At 41.8% G+C, this 23,358-nt stretch overlaps 1 protein-coding gene across 5 annotated transcripts in view; it reads left to right on the forward strand.

Moving 5' to 3' along the window:
- OTULINL (OTU deubiquitinase with linear linkage specificity like) overlaps nucleotides 1-22,560 on the forward strand; it is a 35,635-nt gene extending 13,075 nt beyond the window's left edge. For 2 of the 5 annotated variants that reach the window (XM_056484861.1, XM_056484866.1), the window contains 7 exons: nucleotides 13,369-13,528; nucleotides 13,637-13,668; nucleotides 13,773-13,864; nucleotides 15,946-16,095; nucleotides 16,883-17,011; nucleotides 18,997-19,269; nucleotides 20,368-22,560. In XM_056484861.1, coding sequence (XP_056340836.1) covers nucleotides 13,369-13,528; nucleotides 13,637-13,668; nucleotides 13,773-13,864; nucleotides 15,946-16,095; nucleotides 16,883-17,011; nucleotides 18,997-19,269; nucleotides 20,368-20,547 — 1,016 coding nt within the window. In that variant the 3' untranslated portion in view covers nucleotides 20,548-22,560. Of the gene's footprint in view, nucleotides 1-1,734; nucleotides 1,818-9,596; nucleotides 9,652-10,432; nucleotides 12,516-13,368; nucleotides 13,529-13,636; nucleotides 13,669-13,772; nucleotides 13,865-15,945; nucleotides 16,096-16,882; nucleotides 17,012-18,996; nucleotides 19,270-20,367 lie in introns of those variants that run through there. The other 3 variants (XM_056484865.1, XM_056484862.1, XM_056484863.1) reach the window with 3 other exon arrangements.
- Nucleotides 22,561-23,358: the final 798 nt, after the last annotated feature.

Raw genomic sequence — 23,358 nt, forward strand, 5'->3', positions numbered from 1 at the left:
GTTGATCTGTAGCATTTGTACTATACATTTCATCTCTCTCCTCTGATAAGTCAGCAGCCAGATAAACATTCACTTTCAAGCCTGCCTGCACAAAGAAATCACCAATTAAATCCAAAGATCTTAACACAGGTTAAGAGAAGGCAGAAAGCTGCAAACCTGGATTTAGCTACAATGCTAAACCATCTGCTGCCACCAACACTGAGCTGGTCATGGCAAGAAAAAAGCTGGAAAGGTAAACTGTATGTGAAAACTGCAGACAAGATGTGGAAATAAAATAAATGAATTCCAGCCACCTTGGAGCCTTTGCAGGTGGATGCCATGTGAGCTATATCCTGACAGCATGTCTCTCAGCTGCAGCTCCTGAGACACAGCAACATTAAACACAATCAGTGAGTCCAGAAGGAAAGCACCAGGTAATTGATGCTGTGGAGAGGCACAGAGTGGCACTTAGGAATTTTTTTTCCAAATGGATTTTTTGATGGAGCAGCACACAGTGCTGCTTACACAACTGACAGCTTTAGGCCTCCTAAGTCAACTATTTACTTTTGCTATTTTTAGCTGGGTTTTAAGCCTAGATTTTCTTCTACTTGGATAAATATGTCTATGGGTTTCTGTGAGTGCACTAAGTGAATGCTTGGCAGACAAATATTTAGCAGGTTTTTCCTATTTTGTTCCTTGCCCAGATTAACTGAGATGGAGAGAGAAACAATCTGATATTCATGCCACGCGATACAAATCTCTTCACTGTTTCATGAAAAGTCTTGATCTTCAACCATTTTAATATCTTGTGATATTTTAGGGAAAAAAACAATCAAACCCAAACCAAATCCAATAACAAAAGACTGTGTAAGTTTGTCTTGGCTCTGTATTGGAGCAAACTGCTTGTAACTCTGTAAAAGATTTAAGCCTTTGTTAGGACCATTTCAATTCCTTTCTGTTTTTCCTGCAAAGTCCTTAACAAGATGGAAGAAAACTGTTCTTTAATGTGTAACCAGAAAAGAAAGTACACCAATCTATGCAAATTCCCTACATACCTCTGGGAGAAACGACACATAAAAGACTATTATAAGGGAAGGTACTTGGCAAAGGGGAATTTCTTTTTGGATGAATGCACATCATCTTGTTAAAGAGTGAATTGTTGAGGAAATCGACGCTTAATGATAGGGAAAAAAAACCAACCAACCAATAGTTTCAAAGTTACTGTGTTCACATTTAATGGCTATACTTCAAACAGATGATGACGGTGTTGGTCTCCATTCAGGGAATGGGAATCCCTAGAAGTGTTTCATGCATCCCCATCCCTGGAAGAGTTCAGTGCCAGGCTGGATGGGGCTTTCAGCAATCTGGTCTAGGGGAAAGTGTCCTCGCCCATGGCAGAGGGCTGGAACTAGATGATCTTTAAGGCCCTTCCAGGCCAAACCACGCTGTCTTGAAATGTAAAGCAGCGCAGTGTGACACCCAGGCACACACTGTACCTCACTGGCGGAGGAGCGGGAAGGGCTGCCGGGCAAATGGAGAACCCCTGTGGGAGACAGGCCGGGAGCCGGCGGCAGGGCTCTCCCTCCTCCCGGCTGCCGGGCAAATGGAGAACCCCTGCGGGAGACAGGCCGGGAGCCGGCGGCAGGGCTCTCCCTCCTCCCGGCTGCCGGGCAAATGGAGAAGCCCTGTGGGAGACAGGCCGGGAGCCGGCAGCAGGGCTCTCCCTCCTCCCGGCTGCCGGGAGCGGGGCGGCCCCGCGGGATCCCCGCCCCGGGCGGTGCCTCTGGAGCCGGGCTGGATCCCGGCGAGGCGCGGCGGGAGAGCGGCGTGAGGAGCGGGTGAGGCGCGCTGGGCTGGGGGTGGTCTCGCACGGTCCCCCAAGGGAGGCGAGGGTTTGGCTTTACTTGCTGTTTCTTTCTTTTTCCCCATTTCATTTTCCACTTGACTCTTCGGGGGCCGTTTTCCAGAAGTGGCGATTCCCGGAGAGGCGCTCCTGAGGCCGCCCGGCTGTGCCCCCGCCCGTGAGGGGCGCGGGCCTGAGGGGCCGAGCCGGGAGCGGCCCCGGGAGCTGAGCCCCGAGCGGGATTGGCGCCGACCCGCCTGGGGATCGCGGCTGTAACACAGCTCGGTGTGCGGCGGGATTTGCGCTTTGTTTTGTTTTTTTCCTTACTGTGTGCAGTATGAATTTACTGGCTTGTGTTCCCGTCAGAAAGGTGAATGTTTAGGGAAAAGGGGCTCACAAGTGCAGGTGCGACTCAGGAGGACCCAGGAAGGGGCAGCTGCAGGTGGTCCTCGGTGTCAGCATGGCTGGACAGGAGCCCAGCTGTGCCCAGGTGGCCAAGGGCATCCTGGCTTGGGTCACCAACAGTGTGGCCAGCAGGAGCAGGGCAGAGACTGTCCCCCTGTACTCAGCACTGCTGAGGGCACACCACATCTGTGTGCAGCTCTGGGTCCCACTGCAGTAAAGACATTGAGGGGCTGGAGTGTGTCCAGGAAAGGGCAGCTGAGCTGTGAAGGGTCTGCAGCACAAGTCCTGTGAGGAGTAGCAGAGGGAACTGGGGTTGTTTAGCCTGGAGAAAAGGAGGGTCAGGGGTGGCATTTTTGCTCTGTACAACTCCCTAAAGGAAGTGGTAGCCAGGTAGGAATCAGTCTGCTCTCCCGAGTAACAAGTCATACCGGGAGAGATTTAGATTAGAAATCAGGAAAAACTTCTTTGCTGAAATGGCATTCGAGCATCAGAGCAGGCTGCCCAGGGAAGTGGTTGAGTCACCATCCCTGGAGATGTTTATTAGACGTGTAGATGTGGCACTTGGGGGCACAGTTAGTGGTGGGCTTGGTAGTGCTGGGTTAAGACTTAGACTTGCTTCTAAAGGCCTTTTTCAACCTAAATGATCCTGTGATCTCTTATGTCACTGAGAAGTGGTCTTTTAGGCTGGGGATACTTGCCCTGACAGCTTGCTTTTCTGCTGTACATTCTGCAATACATTTCTGCTTTGATGGTTACTCATCCAGCTCTCAGTTTGCACTGCCTTTCTTACTAAACCAGCTTGTTTTCTCTTTGGAGGAGCTGTACAAATTGTGTGCAGCTTATACTTTCATTTTTGCAGTGGAGAAAGAACGAGATTTCTGTGATATTTAGTGAGTTTAAGCTAGCACGGTCCTACCTGCTCCATTGCTAATATGTGCAAATATCGTTATTCCCACTTCCGTCCTCTGGCCCGCTCCAGTTGCAGCAAGTGGTGAAACAAAGGCAAAATATGTGAAACAGGAAGAAATGACAGGCTAAGAAAGCTTCTTTGTAGTCACTGAAGTGTGCTTCTTTAAGAATTTATTTTCTTTGCTAGCAGACAAATAATTTGATTAGAAACTGAGGGGGGTCTCCTTATGGTAGGATGAAAAGATGCCATTTTCCCATCTCTGTAAAACACTACCAGGTGAAGGGTGTTACAATTGATTTTGAAGGGAAGAAACAGCATGAAAATGCTGGTCAGCATTTAAATCTAAGTGCTTTTATGGATAAGTATCTGTATTTGGATTTTTTAAAAAATTAAATTTTTGTAGTTCTGAGATTTTTTTTTTTTTTCCATTATTGGATGAAGAGGTTTTTTTTTTTCACTCTGTTTAACTGTTTGAAACATGTTGCCTGCCTAGGTGGTGTTTGTTTCCCATTCAGCATCAAGACTTTCTGTCCACCTTGTTTCTTAGGTACAGTTTCCGGTTGAATCTTCACATCTTACCTACCATGGATCAGATAACAAACATTAAAGGGTTTTTCAAAAATGTATGCAGTTTTTCTAAAAGCTCAGTGTTTGAAAATGTTTGATCTTGCTTGACTACCCAGGCAAATGAGTTTGAGATTTCAGAAATACCTCTGTTGAACCTCCTGACCCCACACAGCTGAACTGTGGGAGTCACAGTGCCAAACTGTCCTAGGGAAGATGATTGTGGTTATAATTTACTTGTTTTAAAAACACAGGTAATAACCAGTGCTCAGGAATCAAAAGCTAATATGATTGTACTGCTTTCTTTACACTTGCATAACTAAATTTGGGTGTGATTAGAATGGCATAAGGTTTACCTTAATGAGCTTCTTAATCTCCTCTTGTTTTAGGCTGTGAAATTACTATTTTTAAAAATTACCTTTGAGCTGCCTAAGTCATATTCTAGTGGGTTTTTATGGCAGTCTGACATGTAAAAGAGTTACAGTACTCTTTAAAGTGAAACGCTGCTCTGAGACGCTGTCTGACATCTGGCCCTGAATCACTTCAGGATCTGTTTTCTGCTTTGATGGAATTTGGGAAAGCCAGCGAACACGGAGCATCCTTTCCATACTCCTGGGGTGATGCAGCTGGCCTGGTGCCAGCGTGTAGCAGCAGCAGGGAACTTTGCCCATGTGCTCCATTGCTGGGATTCCCATCATAGCAGATGCCAGTTCCTCAGTGCGTGGCTGCAGTGCTCTGGATCAGACAACAATGCTGTACCTTTCAGAAAGACAGAGAAAACAGCTACTTATTAGTGAAAAAGTCAGAGTTTCATGATAGAAAACACGAGTTCCACTTCTTCAAGTGCAGCAATGTAAAAGCACTCTCTGGCAGTTTTAAGAGGGGAGTTTATTGCTAGGGATCTTGTTCCAGTTCTGAGGTGTTAGAGATTAGTTTGTATATTACAAAATTTGGTTTGGTAAAAACTTCTAATTTTTTTTTCCTATGAACAATATAACTTAGGTTGGACTGTCTGTTGCCTGATAACATAAAAGCATAAAAAAACCCATAAAACCTATGTCCCAGCATAAATGAGGACAAGAGGGAAATAAAGAGTCCACTGTCCACTTCTTGACAGGGCTCCAGTCAAGGCCAACATTGTAAAATACTTCAAAACTTCTACAGCTTTCTTCACTAATTTTATGAGAAATTTTGAAGTCAGCATCTTTTGGTTTCTTTTCAGCCTTACACTGTGCTTGTAGCTTCTTCTCATTTTTTCACTGCTCTACACACTGTATGTTTTTGGCATCCTCAAGATCCAGACCCAATGCTTGGTATTTCTCTGTAGCCTATGGGGACATGCTGGGAGCTCCTGCCAGGGAGAGGAAGTGTGTCTCTAGCTCCTGTGCCCATGTCACCAGTGAGGACAGATGTCACTACGTACCTGTGCAGAGGGATGTGTTGAGCAAGGCAGCTTGTACTGCCCACACGTTTCTTTCAACAAATGTTTTTCTGAGGAGAATGCTGTAGACTGAGCAGAAGACATGTGTTGTCTTACTTGAGCCATATTCTGTGATGGTGGAAGGTTAAAGGTGTGGTAAGATGTGGCTGTATATGCTCAGTCTCTAGTTCTTTTGCTAGTTCTACTCATGGTCTTGAGCAGGACCCCATCTCAGGTGCCTTGTCTATATATAATACGTTGCTGGGGTTTTCCACATATTTGAAGTGTTTAGCATTAATGCTTCCAGGGCAGGGTAGTCACATTGGGTAAATAAAGCTATGAAAGTGAGAAATGTGTACCTTAGCATCAAACTAGTGCCTTGATGTGATGTGGTGTCCTTGAGGCATTGACCATGATCAATTCTGCCCTTGTATCTGTGCAGCAAAGCAGCGTCAAGGCAAGGTGCCTGGACCTTCAGCCCAAAGGTCAGCTGCCACCAGGGAAACCACAGAATGGTTTGGGTTGGAAGGGCCTTATAGATCATCTGTTCCAACCCCCTGCCGTGCACAGGGACACCTTTCACTAGACCAGGTTGCTCAGAACTCCATCCAATCTGGCCTTCAACACTTTCAGGGATGGGATCCATAGCTTCTTGGGACAGCCTGTCCCAGTGCCTCACAGCCTCACAGTGAAGAATTTCTACCTAATATCTAACCTAAGCCTGTCCTCTTTCAATCTAAAGCTATCACCCCTTGTTATGTCACTAAATCCCTTTGTAAAAAGTCTCTCTCCATCTTGTATGCCCTGTTAGGTACTGGAAGGTGCTATAAGGTCTTCTAGGAGCCTTCCAGTCTGAACAACCACAGCTCTTTTAGTCTGCTCTCATAGGAGAGGTGCTTCCTCCCTCTGATCATCTTCATGGCCTTCTCTGTGCACCTTGCACCATTAGGTCCACATCCTTCTTCATGCTGGGGGTCCCAGAGCTGGATGCAGTACTGCAGGTGGGGTCTCCTGAAAGTGGAGGGCAGAATCACCTCTCTTGAATGGCCAGCAAGGTTTTAATTGCCAAGTTTGTTCCAAATCTTAAGTCTTTTGCAAACTTAAATACTTGTTTCAGGTCTATCTGTACAACAAAGAGAAGCCCTACCCACTTTCCCCAGTTTTGCTCTGAGCACAGCACCATACCATGAGATTGTTTGTGAGCAGCTTGGAGATATTGTCCTTCAATTCTGGTTTCATTTTGGGTCATTTCCTGCACATGTATTTCAGCTGTGACGTTCTTGCCAAAGGCCAAGGTCTTAAAAATAGGGGGTTTCATATAAATGAAGAACTTTAAAAATTATACTACTGGGTTCCATGTTAGAAACTATCCAGTACCCTGTATTTCGTTTTCTTACTTTACAAGTGAAAGTTGTGCCTCTGCCAAGTGCCAGCCCCTCAAAAAGAGCTCAATATGCAAGGTCACACTAAACTGTATTTTTCAGGGGTGCACGATTTGTGTTTTATTTAGTCCTTGCCACTTAACTGTCCGGTTTTGAGGCAGTTTGTGCAAAGGCAAAAGTTCAGGGAGCTGTGGTCTCTTGATCCCTGCAGCTCATGTCTGGAGTGCTTTGCTTGAAACTTCTTTTGCCATCCAAATGTCTGTAAAAATACCAACTGTACATCAGCAATGGCAGTAATGACAGTGATATTATTATGCATAATGCTACTACTAATAATAATGTGTTTTTACAAGTAGAAAGCTCTCGCACAGAATATTCTGAGCTCTTGAATCACATTTTTCTGAAATGTTTTTGTTAGCTATGACTTTGGTATTACACTGAGCAATAACTTAAACTTCAGTTACTATCTTGATGCAATCAGTTTTACCTTTCAGTATGCTTTTTTGCGTAATATTGGAGACCAGAAGTGTCTGTTAATGCACTCTCACTAAAAAAGCAGAGGACTTCTGTGTACTTGAGCTAATTAAAATATACCAGTTTGGAAGTGTTGCCCTTAAAATGATGAAGAGAGAGCAGGGTTTAACACTCCAGCTGCTTCCATACAAATACCATGTGCTCTGCAGAATAAAGCTGAAGTTTTGTCTTTCATCAGCCTGGACACTGAGAGGCAGAGGGGAAGAGATGCAACACCAATTTATGCCATTTGCATTCAGAGTGATGGCTTTGATATTTTGCTTTCTTTGGCCTTGCTTTGTGCTTCCAATCTGTAGTGAAAAGAGGGCAGGACACAAGTAAAACTTTCTAGCAAACACAACACTGCTGAATAACCTCTACGCATACCTGCTGAAGCACAGGCTTTGTGCTCTGGTGCTCCACCAGGAGATATGAATCATTTGTGATTATTAATCATAAATTATACGTAATTACTAATCCACATGAAAAACGCACAGCTCTGCATGGTCTGCACACAGAATTGGGCACGCTCAGGAGAGGACCATGCTCTGAAGACAGACACAAAATCTGTGTGGGGTGCAGCAATCAGGCCCTGTACAGAGATGGGAATGATGAGCAACATGGACATAGTTTGGTGAGACAAGCTGGCTTTCTCCTTGGACAGTAAACAAGCTCAGAAGAGTTGAATTTTTTTGTTTGTCATGAGTTGCCCTATCTTGCTGTTTTCCTGAATATCACTTGGGATAACTTTTTATCAACAGGTAGCTTAAAATTCCTCGGACTGTCCTGTGCGCTCACAAAGCACCAGGCAGGGGCTCTTCCTGCGCTGGGGAGCCCCAGGAGTGGGGCAGCTGCCACTGGATCTCTACCTGCAGGAGATATGCTACCTGTGGTATCCCCAGCCTCCTGAGCACCTCATGACTGCATCCTTGGAGGGCAGGGTGGTTGGTGCAAGTCATGGGCTGTCTAGCAAACAAGATTTAAAAATCAGGAGGAGGAAAATTACTGTTATTGCTAAGCACGACTTCTTTTTTCCCCCCAACCAGGTTTCTGTTATCTAGACATATCAATATAAAAAACCCAAGGTATTTATATTTGTCAGCTACACTTATGATGTTCAGGAGGAAAGCATTTCCTTTATTCTGTCAGTTTGGATTCAGCATGGAAAAAAAAAAAAAAGAAAAAAGAAGCATTTTGAGAATTGTGAACCAACATGAGTGGCATTAGGGATGACTCAACATGCAACTCTGCAGCAGGCAGAATAAGAACTTTTACAGTGGGCTTCTTTCAAATAATAGATTTAGTGCATTTACGTAAGTTCTGTTGAAGTGTACAAGAATTAAATAGCAATTCTGAATGGGAACAGATTTATTTTTCCACATTAAGAAAAAAAAACAGTAGCAGAGATTTCAGAGTCTCCTTCTTTAAAAGGAGATTATTTAATGTTTTAATTTTTTAAAATTAGGAAAAAGTTTTAGAGAGATTCATGGTTTTTTAATACCATGAAATGTTTTTCATGTGTTTCTCGTTCCAGTATTCTGGACTGTAAATTCTCAGAAGGCTTCTGTCATATTTTTTCTTACTTAAATGGAAGTGGGGCTAAGCATTATTCATCTGAAGGTCTTGGATGAAGCACCCTGTGCCTTAAAAAGGAAGCTGAATTGTACAGGAAATGAAGAACTGAACTTTCCTTTTGTTCTTGTAGGCGTTTGCAGAGAGAATATGGTATGTGCAGGCTAAGGCGTGCATTAATATCTTGTTATGTAGCTGAAATTGGTTTTGTAATTAATTCTAGTAGGGTATATTTTAGATAATCACCCAGTAGGTAAGAACACATTATGGTTGTTGCTGCTCAGTAGGAATAAGTATGTGTAACAACTGCATAGATACATTAATACCAGCAGTTCCTGCTGATGATCAGGGAGTCTGAGAAAGGCTGCCAGCTCTATATTATCTATATTTTTTCTGAAAAAAAGACTGAGGGAGCTAAGAGGGCACTTGGGACAGTCCTATGCAGAAGAGTTGTGTAAATAAAACCTTTGTTGCAACTGATGGGCCTCAGTGTTACCAAAACTATTCTGTTTTCTAGGTAATTTAGTGATTCTGCTTATGATTTGGGGCTGGGATTCTCAGTTGTTTTTTGTTTTGGTTTTTTTTATTAGAAGGTATCAGCAGACATGGTTGAACTTTTGATAAGGCATTGACAATTACTATCTTTGTCTGTAAATTATTTTCTTACTATACCAAGGAGAGATCCTCATCTCTCCACTTTGTTGTAACAGGTGAATGTTGCTTAACAAGTTGGCATTGCTTTACTCTGTAAAGGAAGGGGTTTGTAATGAAATAGTTATTGAATTAAGGAATGCTTCTCACATATCTTGGTATGTGTTTGATCTGTTTTCAGTATTTTTTATTTTTTTGGTGTAGTGCTGATAATAAACTGGGAAATCAAAGAATGTGTGATCTCTTGGCACCACTTAAAAAGGCATGTTTCTCTCTTCTAAACTCTGATGTGATGTAATCTTTTATAGGTATTGAACTTGTGTAATTAATAATTTTTCTGTGTCTCCCTCTTGGCTAATTCAGTTGAGGTCTATGTACATATGTGCATCATGCTTGTGCCTGCTCTCTAAGGGTAAGTTTGTTTTCCCTTAAAACAGAGACTTAGCCTTTTCTGTAGCATACCTTGGTGTGCTGATGGTGTGTAATCTCGAAAATAGCAATGTGCAACAATGTGTAGAGAGTTCTGTGTGCACCCCTTGAACACAGGCAGACTTGGACCTCCATACCAAGCTTTGCAGTGTCTCAGTTGAGGGGTCTCCCTAGTTCTGCATCCAGCAGAGGAGGGAGAAAGAGTGGTACAGGTGGGACAGCATAAGGACTGCAACAGCGGAGTCCCACATTCTGCCTCCCTCTCTGAATAATGAGGGTATACCTGCTTTTTGGGAATCAGGAACATAATTTTGTGTGATGGGAGTATGAAACCCGGCCACTTTATGGTGACAAGTGCTATGTCCTGCTTTCAGTACCAAAAAGATGGTGAAGAGGAATGTCCTGAAAACAAATCATTCTGTCAGGCTGTTAATTTTGGGTATGGAGAAAAACAGTAAAGGGTTATTGCACCATCAGACATGCTGGAATATTCAGTAATGCATACAGTGCTGTCTGCTGGTTCCCAAGCTGAGCTCTGACATTTTGCATTTCATCAATGATGTGTACTTAAGGTGGCAGCCTCCAAAAAAGTTGTGAGGGAGTCAAATGTGAAGCACATCCTTTAGAGATTCTTCTTGAGTTACTTGAGAATGAAACAGATGTTGCAGACGTCTCTTCTTTATCTTTTTTTCTGGCCTTTTTTGTTGGTTTTTTTTTTTTTTTTCTTTTTTGTGTCTCTCCTGCTGACTTTGCAGGGGGTAAAAGCTTAAGGCTTGGCACTAGCAGGAAGCTGATGTGGCATGGAAAGAAAACATGATATAGTACTTGCTCTGTAAGATAAACAGTGACTATCAGCTCCTACTCCAGCACTGTTCAGCTTCTGTTCTTCCAAATTTCTGCATGGCAAAAGAGTCAGGCCTCCCTGTCATGCTGATGCTCACAGTCAGTCTTCAAGAAGATGGGAGCCCAGCAGCTGGTCACAGCACTAAGCGCTCCTGTCACTTCATTCTGAGGAGCAGTATGAATTGTGCCCATATCCCAGGGTATGGATCTGCTTTAAAAATCTGTGGGTTTATTTTACTCCCCCCACTAATATGTTATTAATTAAATTGCTCGTTGGTTTCTGAAGACTTTTGGAAGGTGCAGGGAGGGGCGTGGCGAGATCTATTTTAAGCTGCTGCTTTCTTTAATTTATGCTCATGATATATTTTTACCAGCAGCACTTTGTGATCTAACTGCTTCTTCTAAATGTCATTTACTTGAATAAAAAATGCAATTAATTTCTAAGTGTGACATAAGCACTGAAAGTATTAACTGAATCACAAAGAGCTGTTTGAACAGCAGCTTTCCTGTGACAGGAGGGAAAGTTCATGAAGTCCAAGGTATGCTGCAATACAAGTGTAGCACAAATACTCAAAATCACTGGGTTGCAGGTTTTTCCCATTTGGCTTTCTACCAGGGAAATACCCATTTATAAATCCCATACTAAATAAAAATGGGTGAGCACTCTTTGGTTATCTCGTGTTCTCTGACACTGATTTGTGTTTCTGATGGAAATCAATAAACCTGTGCTTCCCAGCACTCCTTGAAGAGCAGTTGCTCAAGCACCTGTTAACCATATGCATTGAAAGAGAGTTTGTTGAACTCCAGTAGCCTGGGGTTTTTTTCAGTATTATTACCATCAAAAACTTTTTTGAAAGATTGCTTGATTCAGTTTAAAAACTGAAGTGGAGCTCTCATCTTTCTGCCTGTTAAAGGGGTAAGGGAAGAAATTTTGCATTCACATGCATTTCTTGGTACTCCATAATGCAAAGTATGTAATTTTAACAGATGGACCAGCTCTTGATTTTGTCATAGAGCCAGTTTATTCAAAATCAAATGTGGGAGTGGACCATACGGTCCTTTTAAGTAATGAAATGGAAGACTGCTGCAACTTACCTTTGATACTGTATATTTAAATTGGTGTTAATTTTAATGATCATTGATTTGCATACAACAGTGTAAATCCAGAATACCCACTGATCCATGGTCTGAACATCTGTGAGCCACCAAGTTCCATTCTAGTGGACGGAAGGTTCAGTTATTCACAATGGACCAAGGTTTTTTTCAGTGCTGATGACTTTATCCTGAAGAAGAGAGAAAAAATTGCAATTCCTTGATTCTGCTGGGATTGTCATTTCTCTAGGTAGAAGTTTGTGTGCTTACTGAGAATGTGCTTAACAGTGTCCCTCAGGAGGAAGTGGGAGTGTGTTTTTATGTGCGTGTGAGCTATAAGTGGGAGTGTCTGGTTTTTCTATGAAGTTTTCCATTTCCAAACCTTACAGCTGATGTTTTGTTGTCTGTTACTTGGCATCAGTAATAAACATTTTCTGGAGCTTCAGAACTAGCAGCCCAACCCCACCTCTGATTACTTAAAATTTACTGATGCCTTTTCACTTACAGCTCTTAACCTGTCTTTAGTTCACAGGAGAGACAAGGTCTGGTTCTCACCACCAGATGACTTGCATACAACATCTTGTAATAAAAGTTCTTCAAACAACAGAATATTGGGAAAGGCCAAGTATCAGCAGTGCTCTGTATATATGCAACAGTGCTCATAAAAATGAGTGCATCACTGTTTATCTTGTTGCTAAGGTTGGAATTGATATGTAACTCTTTGACTGGATTGTTGTCCACAGTTCATGGGCTTAACTTACTTGGAAAAATTAAGCCTCTCTTAAATTTCCTGTTAAAGCCAGGAGGGGCAGAAGTTCAGCTGACATAAAACTATGTGGAATGAATAATCCCCTCTGTAGACTCCCTGGAGAAGGATCTTTTCAGCTTTCTCTGTGGATGCCTTCATAAAAAGTTGAGTTCTTTTAAGGTTTTGTACTAAATCAATAAATAAGTTAATAACAGAGCAGCTGTTCATCATGAATTCTGGGAATTTCCTATATTCAAATTTCTTCCAGAGGAAAAATTTCTCAGTTAGGGAGCAGATACTGCCTTTTTCAACTGTTCAGTCTCCAGGCCCTCTCTCACTTGCAGGTCTTATCAAAAATAGACAACCATAACCTTCCCTAACGTTGTCTGTAATGCCAGGGGAGTGACAGAATCTTGTCCTTGTTTATGTCTGTGAAGAACAGTGAGTGTGCACCCCCTCTGTGATGTTCTCCTGAGCTTTCTACCAAATCCCTGGAGAGGATCTTTCTCTGGAGTTTTAAATTGACCCTAAACTTGCCCAAATTGAGGTAGGAACATTCCTTTAATTCCCCAGACAGTCGTATGATGCTTAGTCAGCTAATATTGCCTTATATGGCCCATTTGTTGACTACAAGTAAGTCCTACAAACCCCTGGTCTTTAAAACCATTACTTAGAGACAAAAAAAATGACAGTACTGGTCTCTAGATCAGCACATCCTGAAGTAAAAGAAAAAAAAATTCCTGTGACTCCACTGTAACTATATATGTAGCCTTCAAAGTGTGCAGGAAAGTGTGGAAATGTGACCTATGTGCATCCATGCCCCTAGAAACTTGAAAAACTAAGTATATAAATTATGTGTATTAAGTAAAATATATTAATCTTGCATGTCATGTTTTGTCTTTCATTTGAAGTGGTATTTTGTTTGGATGATCTTTCTTTTTGCAAGAAAACAAACAGAAAAAAGTACTTCAAAATAGTGATAAGATTTTTCCCTCTCTCTTTTGATCCCTATTCTAGGAAGGCATGAGGTGTGGTCCTGGAAAACAGCCAGCAAGGAATCCCTGTGTCTCATGTGGCAAAAAGTGAAAGTGCAGCTAATGTTAAGCATGTCCTTCCTCACTGCTCTTTTTTGGTATTGTAGAAGGCTATACAGCTTTTTAGCACAGCTGCTGAAACGGTAGGTTTTTATCAAGCAGACTTTAATCTTCCACACTGTTGCTTATTTCAGTAAATACTGACCTTCAACATCTCCTCATTGACACCTGTTCTATCATTTATATTTCAGGTGGAGCAACTATCTTCAGAGGCAGCTCATAAGTAAGGTTTATGTTGTTACTCCACATTCATTAATCACCCTCACAAATTCCCTTTAGATCCAAAACAGCAGAACTTCACTAATCTATGAATTGATCTCAATTTAGGGAATCTCAGCGTGCTGCCAGAAGTTGATCTGCTTGGTTATAGTGCAAGAGAATGGAAAGGAGAAACAAAGCAGGCCAAACAGATGAGGGAGGTAAGAGTTAAATTTTAATCTGTGCATGAGGACAGGGGAGAATCAGCACCTGGGAAAGGAATAGCGCGCTCAGTGCAAACAGCTGCAGCAGCTATCAAAGCCTTCTACCCTGGGTAGTCAAATGAAAAGCAAAAGGGACAGCATGAGTGCAGCAGTGCTGGTCAAAATGTAGATCAGGTTTTAGTCTCGTATATATTTTCTGAATTCCGTCTTCTAGCACCAGTGACCCATGCAGCAACCTTAGCAGGAAAAATCATCCCCAGTGCTAAAGCCCAAATAATTTGATTTTAGGTGCTGTCACTTGGCCAGCCTTTGATTTAAGGTAAAAACTCTTATTCCAGGGAGGAAGGAAGCACCACATCTATCTCTCTTCCAAGCTCTGAAGGTCCATGCTTGGCAGCCTTCCTCTCTCCAGCATCATCACCTGCAGCTAGCAGGCAGGGCAGGAGCTGGCATCTAAGCTGTGGCAGCTTGGGTGCTGCCCAGCAGGCAGGGAGCTGGGGTGCTGGATGGTGGCCATCCCAGGCCTCTGGGCACAGTGCCTCTGCTCCAGCTCTGCACCCCAGCCCAGGTGCTGTTGTGCTGGTGTCTTCGCCTGCACGGGGCGCTGCAGTTCAACTGCACCAGTGTACTTGACGTGTGTTGGCTTTAGGTCATGGTATTGGAATCTCAGAGCAAATACATACCAAGAAGGACTTAAAGAGTACAAAGAAGCTAGTAACGATAAACAGTAGCATAAGGAGGTTGTAGAAAAAAGAAGTTCAAAAAGCTGGTGTTGCATTCAAGTGATGAACAGAGAAAAGATCCAGTTTTGCCACCGTTAAATGCAGGAACGCAGCAGTGCCAAAAGTTCACAGAACAACACACAAAATTATTTGGAGAAGCAAGTAACGAAAGATAGCAAAACTTCTAAGAAATTTGCAAGCCCATACAGGGCAAAAAACCTTTCAGAAAATATATGAGCTTTCTGGATGACCAGACCTGAAAAGGAGACTCCTGTATATGGAGAAGTCAGTGGATGTCTGGTTACATCAGGTAGAAGTTGCCATGGTAAGGAGCACATTTTTGGATGAGGTCTTGTGAAATCCAGTGTAATATGCTTGCTGTCCCCAAAAGGAACAATCCCTTGTTTGTCTTGTCTCTCCCTCTTTCTCCTCTTGTCCTAGCTGAGCAGTCTCTCTCCCTCTTCTGTGCTGGCTCTCATCCTCTTTTGGATGTGGTCCACCTAGATGGTGAGCTGATAAAGCACGTCATCCAGAAAGAGCCTTCTCTGAGGCCCTGAAGCTTGCTGAAGAAAGAGTTTAATAGGCTTACTATCTCGGCTGATAGTAAGAGTAAGGGGACAGAGTGCAGCTGAGAAGTGGTGGGATGGGGTGAGGGAATAACCAAAATAAAAGGAGGATGAGGAATTGAGACCATCCTGCTGCCCCCTTCAGGAAGCAAACTGGAAGTGATGGGGCAGCCTGTGGGACTGTAGAGTCCTCTCCCTCATTCTCTGCCAGTTTATTGCTCAGAATTGTCTCACCAAGGGCTCAGATGGCAGCCAGTGGTAATGCAGAGTCTGTAGCTGGACCAAGGGCCGTCCGCTTCAGCACAGAGCTGCCAGATCTGCTCTGCCTCAGGTCAGTGTTGTGCACGATGGATTCAGGTCAATGTAAGGAGGTGTTTTTGCCAAAAAGAGTTTTCTCCACATTTTTGTTCCTGCCCTTTTGCTGCTGTATCTCACATGTCAGTGCAAATTGTAAAGCGGTTGAGGTTAATGCTGTTAAAGCACAGAAATCTGTGCTGATCTGCTCTAATTTGGTTGTCCAAGTGAATGTTTACAGTAGCAATAGTGCAGAGACTTGAACGAGTTGCTGAGTTTGGAAAGAATGCAGAATCACTCTTAAGGGGCAACGCCAGTCTAAGGTGTTTACGAAAACATGGTGTTTAACATTTCTGTGTATATAAATCTTAAAAATATACTTTCTTGTTACCCTAGCTCCCTCTTATGAGTAGTCTGGAATAGGATTTCAATCAAAATGTTTTTTTTCCCAAGGTTTAATATTTTTTATTGCTAATTTTTCTTGATCTCTTTCTAGGCATATGAAGAATTGTTTAGGAGCTGTCATATCAAATACCTCAGACAAGTCAGGAGGGACAACTATAGCGTACTAAGAGCGGTGCTTTTTCAGATATTCAGCCAAGGCATTCATTTTCCTTTGTGGATGAAGGAAAGAGATATATTGAAGGTAAAATTCATTTCCTAAATGAACACATTTTAGCTATCCATGCTAAAGGAAAGAAGCAGAAGGAAATTTTGTTCAGTATGAAAAGTGCTGTGTTGGCTGTTGAAGTAGAGAATAATTATCAGAATTCAAAGAGAAGTTTTTCAAACCCATTGTACTACATTTAATTGAAAAACTGTCCCTGATCTAAATATGCCAATGTGAACATGAGTCTAAATGATGTAAAAAAACCCCCAAAAAACCAAAAAAGTATATGGATGAATGTTGCTGCCATCCTGCTAGATGTCACTCCTTTAACACAACAGGTTATTTGAATCGTCCCCATCCACATCCATGCCAAGTTCTGTGGCTTACTTGGGAGATGGTGTGTTGCTGGAGCAGCAGAAATCCTCCCTAGGATCCAGGGGCTATGGCAGGAGATAATGGCAGGGAGGTGGGATCTATAGCTTCTCCCAGTAGAGAAGCATGTGCTGACTGGAAGGTGTCTGTAATCCTAAATACCTCACCGAATTTGGAAGTATCCAGCTTCTCCAGAGTTATATATTTTGCTGAGAGCATTTTTTCATCTTTTTTTTTGGCTGGGCCTCTTTTAAAAGTTTCTTAAGGACTTGGCAGTTAAGTGGATCCTCCTTCATAGCATTTGAATTGTGAGGTCAATTTACTTTGTTGTTTGAGCTGTACAAACTGCTGATAGAATCACATCATAAATTGTATGTAGACAAGTTTATATAACCTTATACTCTGCTTCTTGTTATGGTTATGATTAGTTTGCCTTTTGTTTTTTCCCCAGCTCCCTGAAAAGCTTTTGTATTCTCAAGGTTGTAACTGGATTCAGCAATACAGTTTTGGGCCGGAAAGATACACGGGTCCCAATACCTTTGGGAAGCTGCGCAAATGTATGGAGGCGTTAAAGACAAATGTGAGTATCTAGGAAATGGTTGGAAGGAATAAAAGCCTGGAGAAGTGGGCTCAGACTGAGTTAAGGAGCTGCTCCTTGTTACATATTTGTGGGGCAGTAAGCCTCCCTCCCAGGTTCAGACTGTTGAGTTGCTGGGAAGGCCATCACCTCTCATGCAGGGGAATTCAGCTTTTGGTGATCCACTAAGCCAAGTACTCAGGAGTCCCTGCAAGTCAGGGAGGCCATCCCCACAGCTCGTCCTTGCCATGAGTTGGCTCCTGCAGTATTTCACCATTTTGATTAAAAATAAACATGCTGTATGAGATGTTTCTGGATTGCCTCCCCAGCGGGAAAGGAGCAAACAAACAGTGCATTTTCTTCTAAAGCCTCACTGCCCTCTCTCTTCAACATTGCCAGATTGCCATCATTCCCAACCCAGGACTATAATTCTTACTTACATATTTAAAACTTGGGGAGATTTAGTACCCCCATAGCCTTCTGAAAAAAAGATAAAAAGTTGGCCTGTCAAGACCTCGCACCTTTCTTGAGCTCCTCTGAGGTTTCTGCACACCTGCAGTGATATTGTTAATTTTAAAAAAAACCTAACAACCCAAGCAGATTAATTTAAGCTCTAGAAACAGAGCATTAGAAAGAAAAAGAGGGAATTAAAATAGATTATTTGATCCCTTGCGTGCACACTTGCTCCCAAAGTGACAGCTGCATCTTCTTGAGATGGGCCTGGTAGTTATGTGCCATTCTCATTTTCTTCTGGTTGCTCCTTGCATTTCCTAGTGTTGGGTTATTTGGCTTTCATTTTTAGCTTGTAGTTCTTTTAACTAATGTTAGTGCATGAAGCATTTAATCTGCATTTAAAAGAAAAAAGTTTTAAGTCAAAAGAATTAATAAATCTTTATAATTAACAAATAGTTTCAAAGCAACTCTGTGATGCATTATGCAATTACTGGCCATGAGGTATAGCTCCCAACTTCATTTTTTTGAAAATAAAGATGGTGTTCAGCCAGTGAGATGGAACAGGGTTCTTTGCTGCCTTTCCCTGCTCCATTGTTATAGAATCATAGAATCATTTAGTTTGGAAAAGACCTTAAAGATCATCAAGTCCAGCCCAGCACTAAACTGTGTCCACAAGTGCTACATTTACACTTTTGAATATCTCCAGGGACAGTGACTCAGCCACTTCCCTGGACTGCCTGTTCCAATGCTTGACAACATTTTTGGTGAAGAATTTTCTCCTAGTATCCAATCTAAATCCCCCCTGGCAAAACTTCAGGCCTTTTCCTCTTGTTCTATGACATGTTAGTTGGGAGAAAAGACCAGCCCCCCACCCGGCTACACCCTCCTTTTAGGTAGTTGTAGAGTGTGATAAAATTTCCCCTTCAGCCTTTTTTTCTCCAGGCTAAACAACCCCAGCTCTTTCTACTGCTCCTCATCAGACTTGTGCTCCAGATCCTTCACCAGCTCCACTGCCCTTCTCTGGACATACTCCAGCCCCTCAAGGTCCTTCTCATAGTGAGGGACAAAAACTGAACGCAGGATTTGAGGTGTGACCTCCCCAGTGCTGAGTACAGAGGAATAGTCACTGCCCTGGTCCTGCTGGCCACACTATTTCTGGTACAGGCCAGGGTGCCATTGGCTTTCTTGGCCATCTGGGCACACACTGGCTGATGTTCAACTGCTGTTGACCAGCACTCCCACTTTTCCACTCTTTTCCACCAAGTCACTTTCCAGCCACTCTCCTCCCAGCCTGTAGCAGTGCCTGAGGTTGTTGTCACCCAAGTGCAGGACCCAGCACTTGGCCTTGTTGTACATGAAACCATTGGCCTTGATCAGACTGGGGGCTACTGCCTGCAAATGTTATTGTGCCTGGGCTCTTTCAATTAATAGCTGCTTTACACATAGACAAGGCTTCTGTTCCTGTTTTGCAGTCTTTCTTGTTAAATAGAATTCTTAATAATTTTAATAGTATTCTTCTTCTGTGTGCTTTCCAGTGGGCTGAAATAAGTGCTACAAGAGATCATGAAGAAAGAGGAAGTATGTGTAATACACTGTTTTCTGATGAAAGTAAGGAATACAAACTGTATGAGGCCATAAAATTCATCATGCTCTATGAAGTTGTGGAAGCCTATGAGCAGATGAAGAGCAGGGATGAACCTGTACACAGCCTTTTTAGCCTGCTCTTTGCTCGTGACTCTTCGTCTGACCCGCTGAGTTTCATGATGAATCATCTGAACTCCATAGGTGACTCTGTTTGCCTGGACCAGGTAAGGATGTAGATGAAAAACTAATCACAAAACTTATCCCATCTTTGTAGCGATTATGTGATTATATCATACATCATCCATAATAGGTGGTCCTTTTCTTTCCTTTGAGATGTGGGGAAGTGGACTGAGGATAGCCATTTATCTTCCAAGAAAAAAAAAAAAAAAGCTATAGTAAGAATGAACCAAAAACAAATGCTACAGGCTATCAGTAAGACATAGTTTAGAACAATAATAACTTTGATATGTAAAATAGTTTTAGGTGATGCTGTTTTGACCAGTTGTTTCTCTGTTCATATCTGTTCCACTATGCTGAACCCTGTAGCATCACTCTCTTTTCTTCCCACCCTTGGTTCTCATGAGATGAAATGTCTATTAAGAGTAGATAATGAGAACTCTACTAATCACCTTTATCTTTTAAGGTTTTTGTTTCTGGTTTTATAATTAGCGAGAAGTTCAGTGCTGACTTCTAAAGTCCACACTGCCCCTCTACAAATGGTTTCACTTTCCAATGGCTGAAATTGTTTGTTATAATCAATTTCAGTTATCAGGTCAATTGTTACGTGATGCAGTCAGATTTAGGAGCAGTTAGATTATAACTGTATAAGTTCCGCTCTGTCTGGCTATGCCCAAGGATATGAACTTTTCCTAGACCTTTTTTCCTGATTAAGCAATCAATCCATTGCAAGAAATTTTACTGAACAGTTCTCCAGTTCTTGAAGTACCAAGAAACTTTTTTGTTTTGCTGTTATGTTTTCCATATGTAGCAAGTGATCACAAGGTGGCAGGCTTCCCATTTTTTCTGGGTTTATCAATCTTGGTAACAGCTATTCCTGTCTTGCTCCCAAATCAGTTGTGTAAGATGGCGTGAGAGCAGGTTATGTATGGTGTCAGGTGCAGGAATGTTTCTGTTTACATGCAAAAGAGAAGTGGAAGGGCTGTTGTGAATGCCCTCAAACTTAATGTTCTTACTCCACTAGCAAAGGGCCCCTTTTATTCCTTGTCTACTGTTCTGAAGCTAACTTGCCCTAACTTGGATTATCTTCAGTTTAGTTTTCAAAGTCTAGAAGTAAGTATCTTACAGATTTCTTTCATTTTTAGGTTGAACTTTTTCTTCTTGGATACTTACTTGAAGTAAAGATACGAGTTTACAGACTGCATAGGTTTAATACTGAGGAATTTCAAGTAACCTATCCAAATGAATACAGAAGGGAATGGAATGAGATTTCTCTCCTGACTGAGGATGACCACTACTATCACATCCCCCTTTTCAGAACGTGAAGGACCAGTGACATTTTTTTCCCTTTGTACAGTACAGTGAGTGACCAATTCCACTGAATTAGGCTTCTAATCAGCAGCAGTAAAATCTTGGGAATGCTTATTAATGATTACAAAATGATTTATGGGTTTATTGTGTAAACATTTTGCTTTTCCATTGCAGCTCAGTTCACCATCAGTCAGCCATAAAAAGAATAAAATTTATTGCTATACTATCTGGGGAGAAAAATGTGACATTTTAGGGTTTTCAGACAAAAATAATTGGACTGCTTGACAAGGAAGGCAAAGGTTATACTGATTTTTCATTGCTAGCCTAAGGGTTTAATTCTGACATCCATGGATGGGTTAAACTCAAGTGCCTAAAGCAATGACTGCTTTTCCCTACTTCTGTCTGTCTCTAGCTAGGGAGGATGATCACAGAGGATGGAAATCCTGCGGTCCCACAGTTTATATTCCATGTTATTTAATTTGCATTGACTTGGGATAGGAGGATATAAACTGGGGCTTCTGCATGGCTGCTTCAAATCCACTTGGCTTCCCTTGTTGCTGGAACACCTCTCTCCAGGGATGGGTAGAGCAAGCAGCTGCAGGCTGTACTTAACTTCTGACATGGGAAATTGTGCTGTCTGCACACAGCAGTGATCCCTGAAGATGAAGAACTGTTACAAAGGGGGGAAAAAATCAACACACAAGAATACTGTGCCAGATGAATGGAAGATCTCCTGTGTAAGTGAGAAAAGCACATAGCTCTCTCCAAGGTAAGAAGAGCAGCGTTAATAGGTCACACGCAACACCATCACGCCCAGTAGTTGTGTATGGCTTTGGTCAACTCCTTTAATGGCTGATGTCAGCATTACCTGCCAAGGTTTCCTTTGCAATTCATCTGAGAAAGCTGTGCATGGAATACAGGCCAAAACACTGCATTTTTTAGAAAATACTAATTTTCTGTGCATTATGTGAATTCAGCAGTGCTGTATACATGTTTTATCCTCTGATTATTTATCAATCTCCTTGCCTAAAATTGCTGTCTTTAATTTAGATCTCTGTGCTTGAAGAAGTCTGTCCAAGACACATAAATGAGATTTACCTTCCATGGAATATTTTTCTCAATTCTGTTTTCTAAAAGAATCTATGTGTTTTGATTATTTCAAAGTAAGGGACTTTAACTTCAGGAAGTATTGGATCTCGCAAAATATTTGTGAAAAGCTTACAGTGCCACAGGCTAATCGTTGTACTGAAGAAGGTGGGATTTATTAAGCAACCAAGCCTCTCCTTTCCTTATCACAGAGGCATGGAGACAGGCAGGTTTGCTTTTTTAAACTGCAGGATAAAATCCAGGGCAGTAGCAAAAATGGGAACAGGGCCTGCAGAAGCTAAAGCAGTTGCACGAGGTATCTTCATGGTAATGCTTGGAGTTGGTGGAGAATGCTCAGTTCCTTTGTGTAAAGGAAAGCTATTTTATCCCTTATGCTCCTTTTATTTGTGTGTGTGTTTGTGTATATATATATATTTATAAATACAAATACCTGAGTTCTGTATTGTAGCTGGTTTGTTTCCTAAAAGTTTGAGTTCAGTTTTATTGAATGATTTGTAGATTTTAATTAAGAAGACTTGATAACTGTAATAATTTCATCTCATCAAAACCTGCATAGCAAGTACTTTTATTTATTAAAAGAAAGTTTTTTTCACTGAATGAAATAATTTTCTTATTGTAGATTTGGTTCTGCTCTGCATGGAGAAAAGTTATAATATCTAAGTGTAGAGTATTGTTATGTATTTTGCATCAACAGTAACATTTACAGTTATCAATAAACTTGTCTATATTCTTGTTTTGGTACAAACAGACATAAAAAGTATGTATTTTTGTAGTGGCCTTTTTAATGATTAGCATATTATGTGTGTTTATGAATACAAAAGCATTACATCTGAAAGTGATAAATTGTGAAAATGTACATTTTTGTGATCTTGGGCATATTAATAGTGGGAATTAATAAAAATCTAAAACAGACAGTGGAATTTACCTCGCCAATTTGGATGTTTGCATTTGAACCAGGTCACCTGAGCCAGGGCTCTCTGCCTTGTCAATGGAAGGCAATGGCACAGGACAGCCAGAGGGGTGGATCTCTAGAAGGGACTGGTTCTCTTCACTGACTGTAGTGGGAGCTGGCAGTGATCAACATAAATCTCTATGCCCTAGATATTTGAAGTTGTCACAAGAATCCATAAAGGACTTACAGAAATAGATCTGCTGGCTTGTCAGTGTCAGAGGTGCCAGCCAAATCATGCCAGGAACAGAAATGGGAGGTGAAAACAGGAGCTTCAGGTGAGGATAATCACAAATCTTAGAGATAAATGCAGAAAGGATCATAAGAAACACGGAGACAGGTTTGGGGCTGCACTGAGTTTTAACCAGGTTCTCTGATAATATGTTTTACATATGAATAAAGCAAAAAATAAATATCTGTTTACATACAAATAAATATGTGTATATACATATATGCATGGAGATGTGTATATATAAGAAAAATCCATAGAAAATAAAATAATCCTCAGTAAAGTGCATCTGAAATAAACTGGTACCTATGTAAGTGACAGGTGCTGCAGGATATTTTCCAGTCAGTGGCAGAGACAAATTTTCTATTAAAATCCAGAAGCATACAGTCATTATGAATATTTTTGAAAGCAGTTGTAGGCAGCTAAAGTCAGGATGTGCTTATTATTTACTATTTTTAGTTTAGCAAGAAGAAACCATACTGAAGCCTTGGTGCTGGGTTTAGATTCTCCCCCAAACTTAAAAATGTGTATTAAGAGTTT

Source organism: Oenanthe melanoleuca, chromosome 2 (assembly GCF_029582105.1).
Source record: "Oenanthe melanoleuca isolate GR-GAL-2019-014 chromosome 2, OMel1.0, whole genome shotgun sequence".
Lineage (NCBI taxonomy): Eukaryota > Metazoa > Chordata > Aves > Passeriformes > Muscicapidae > Oenanthe > Oenanthe melanoleuca.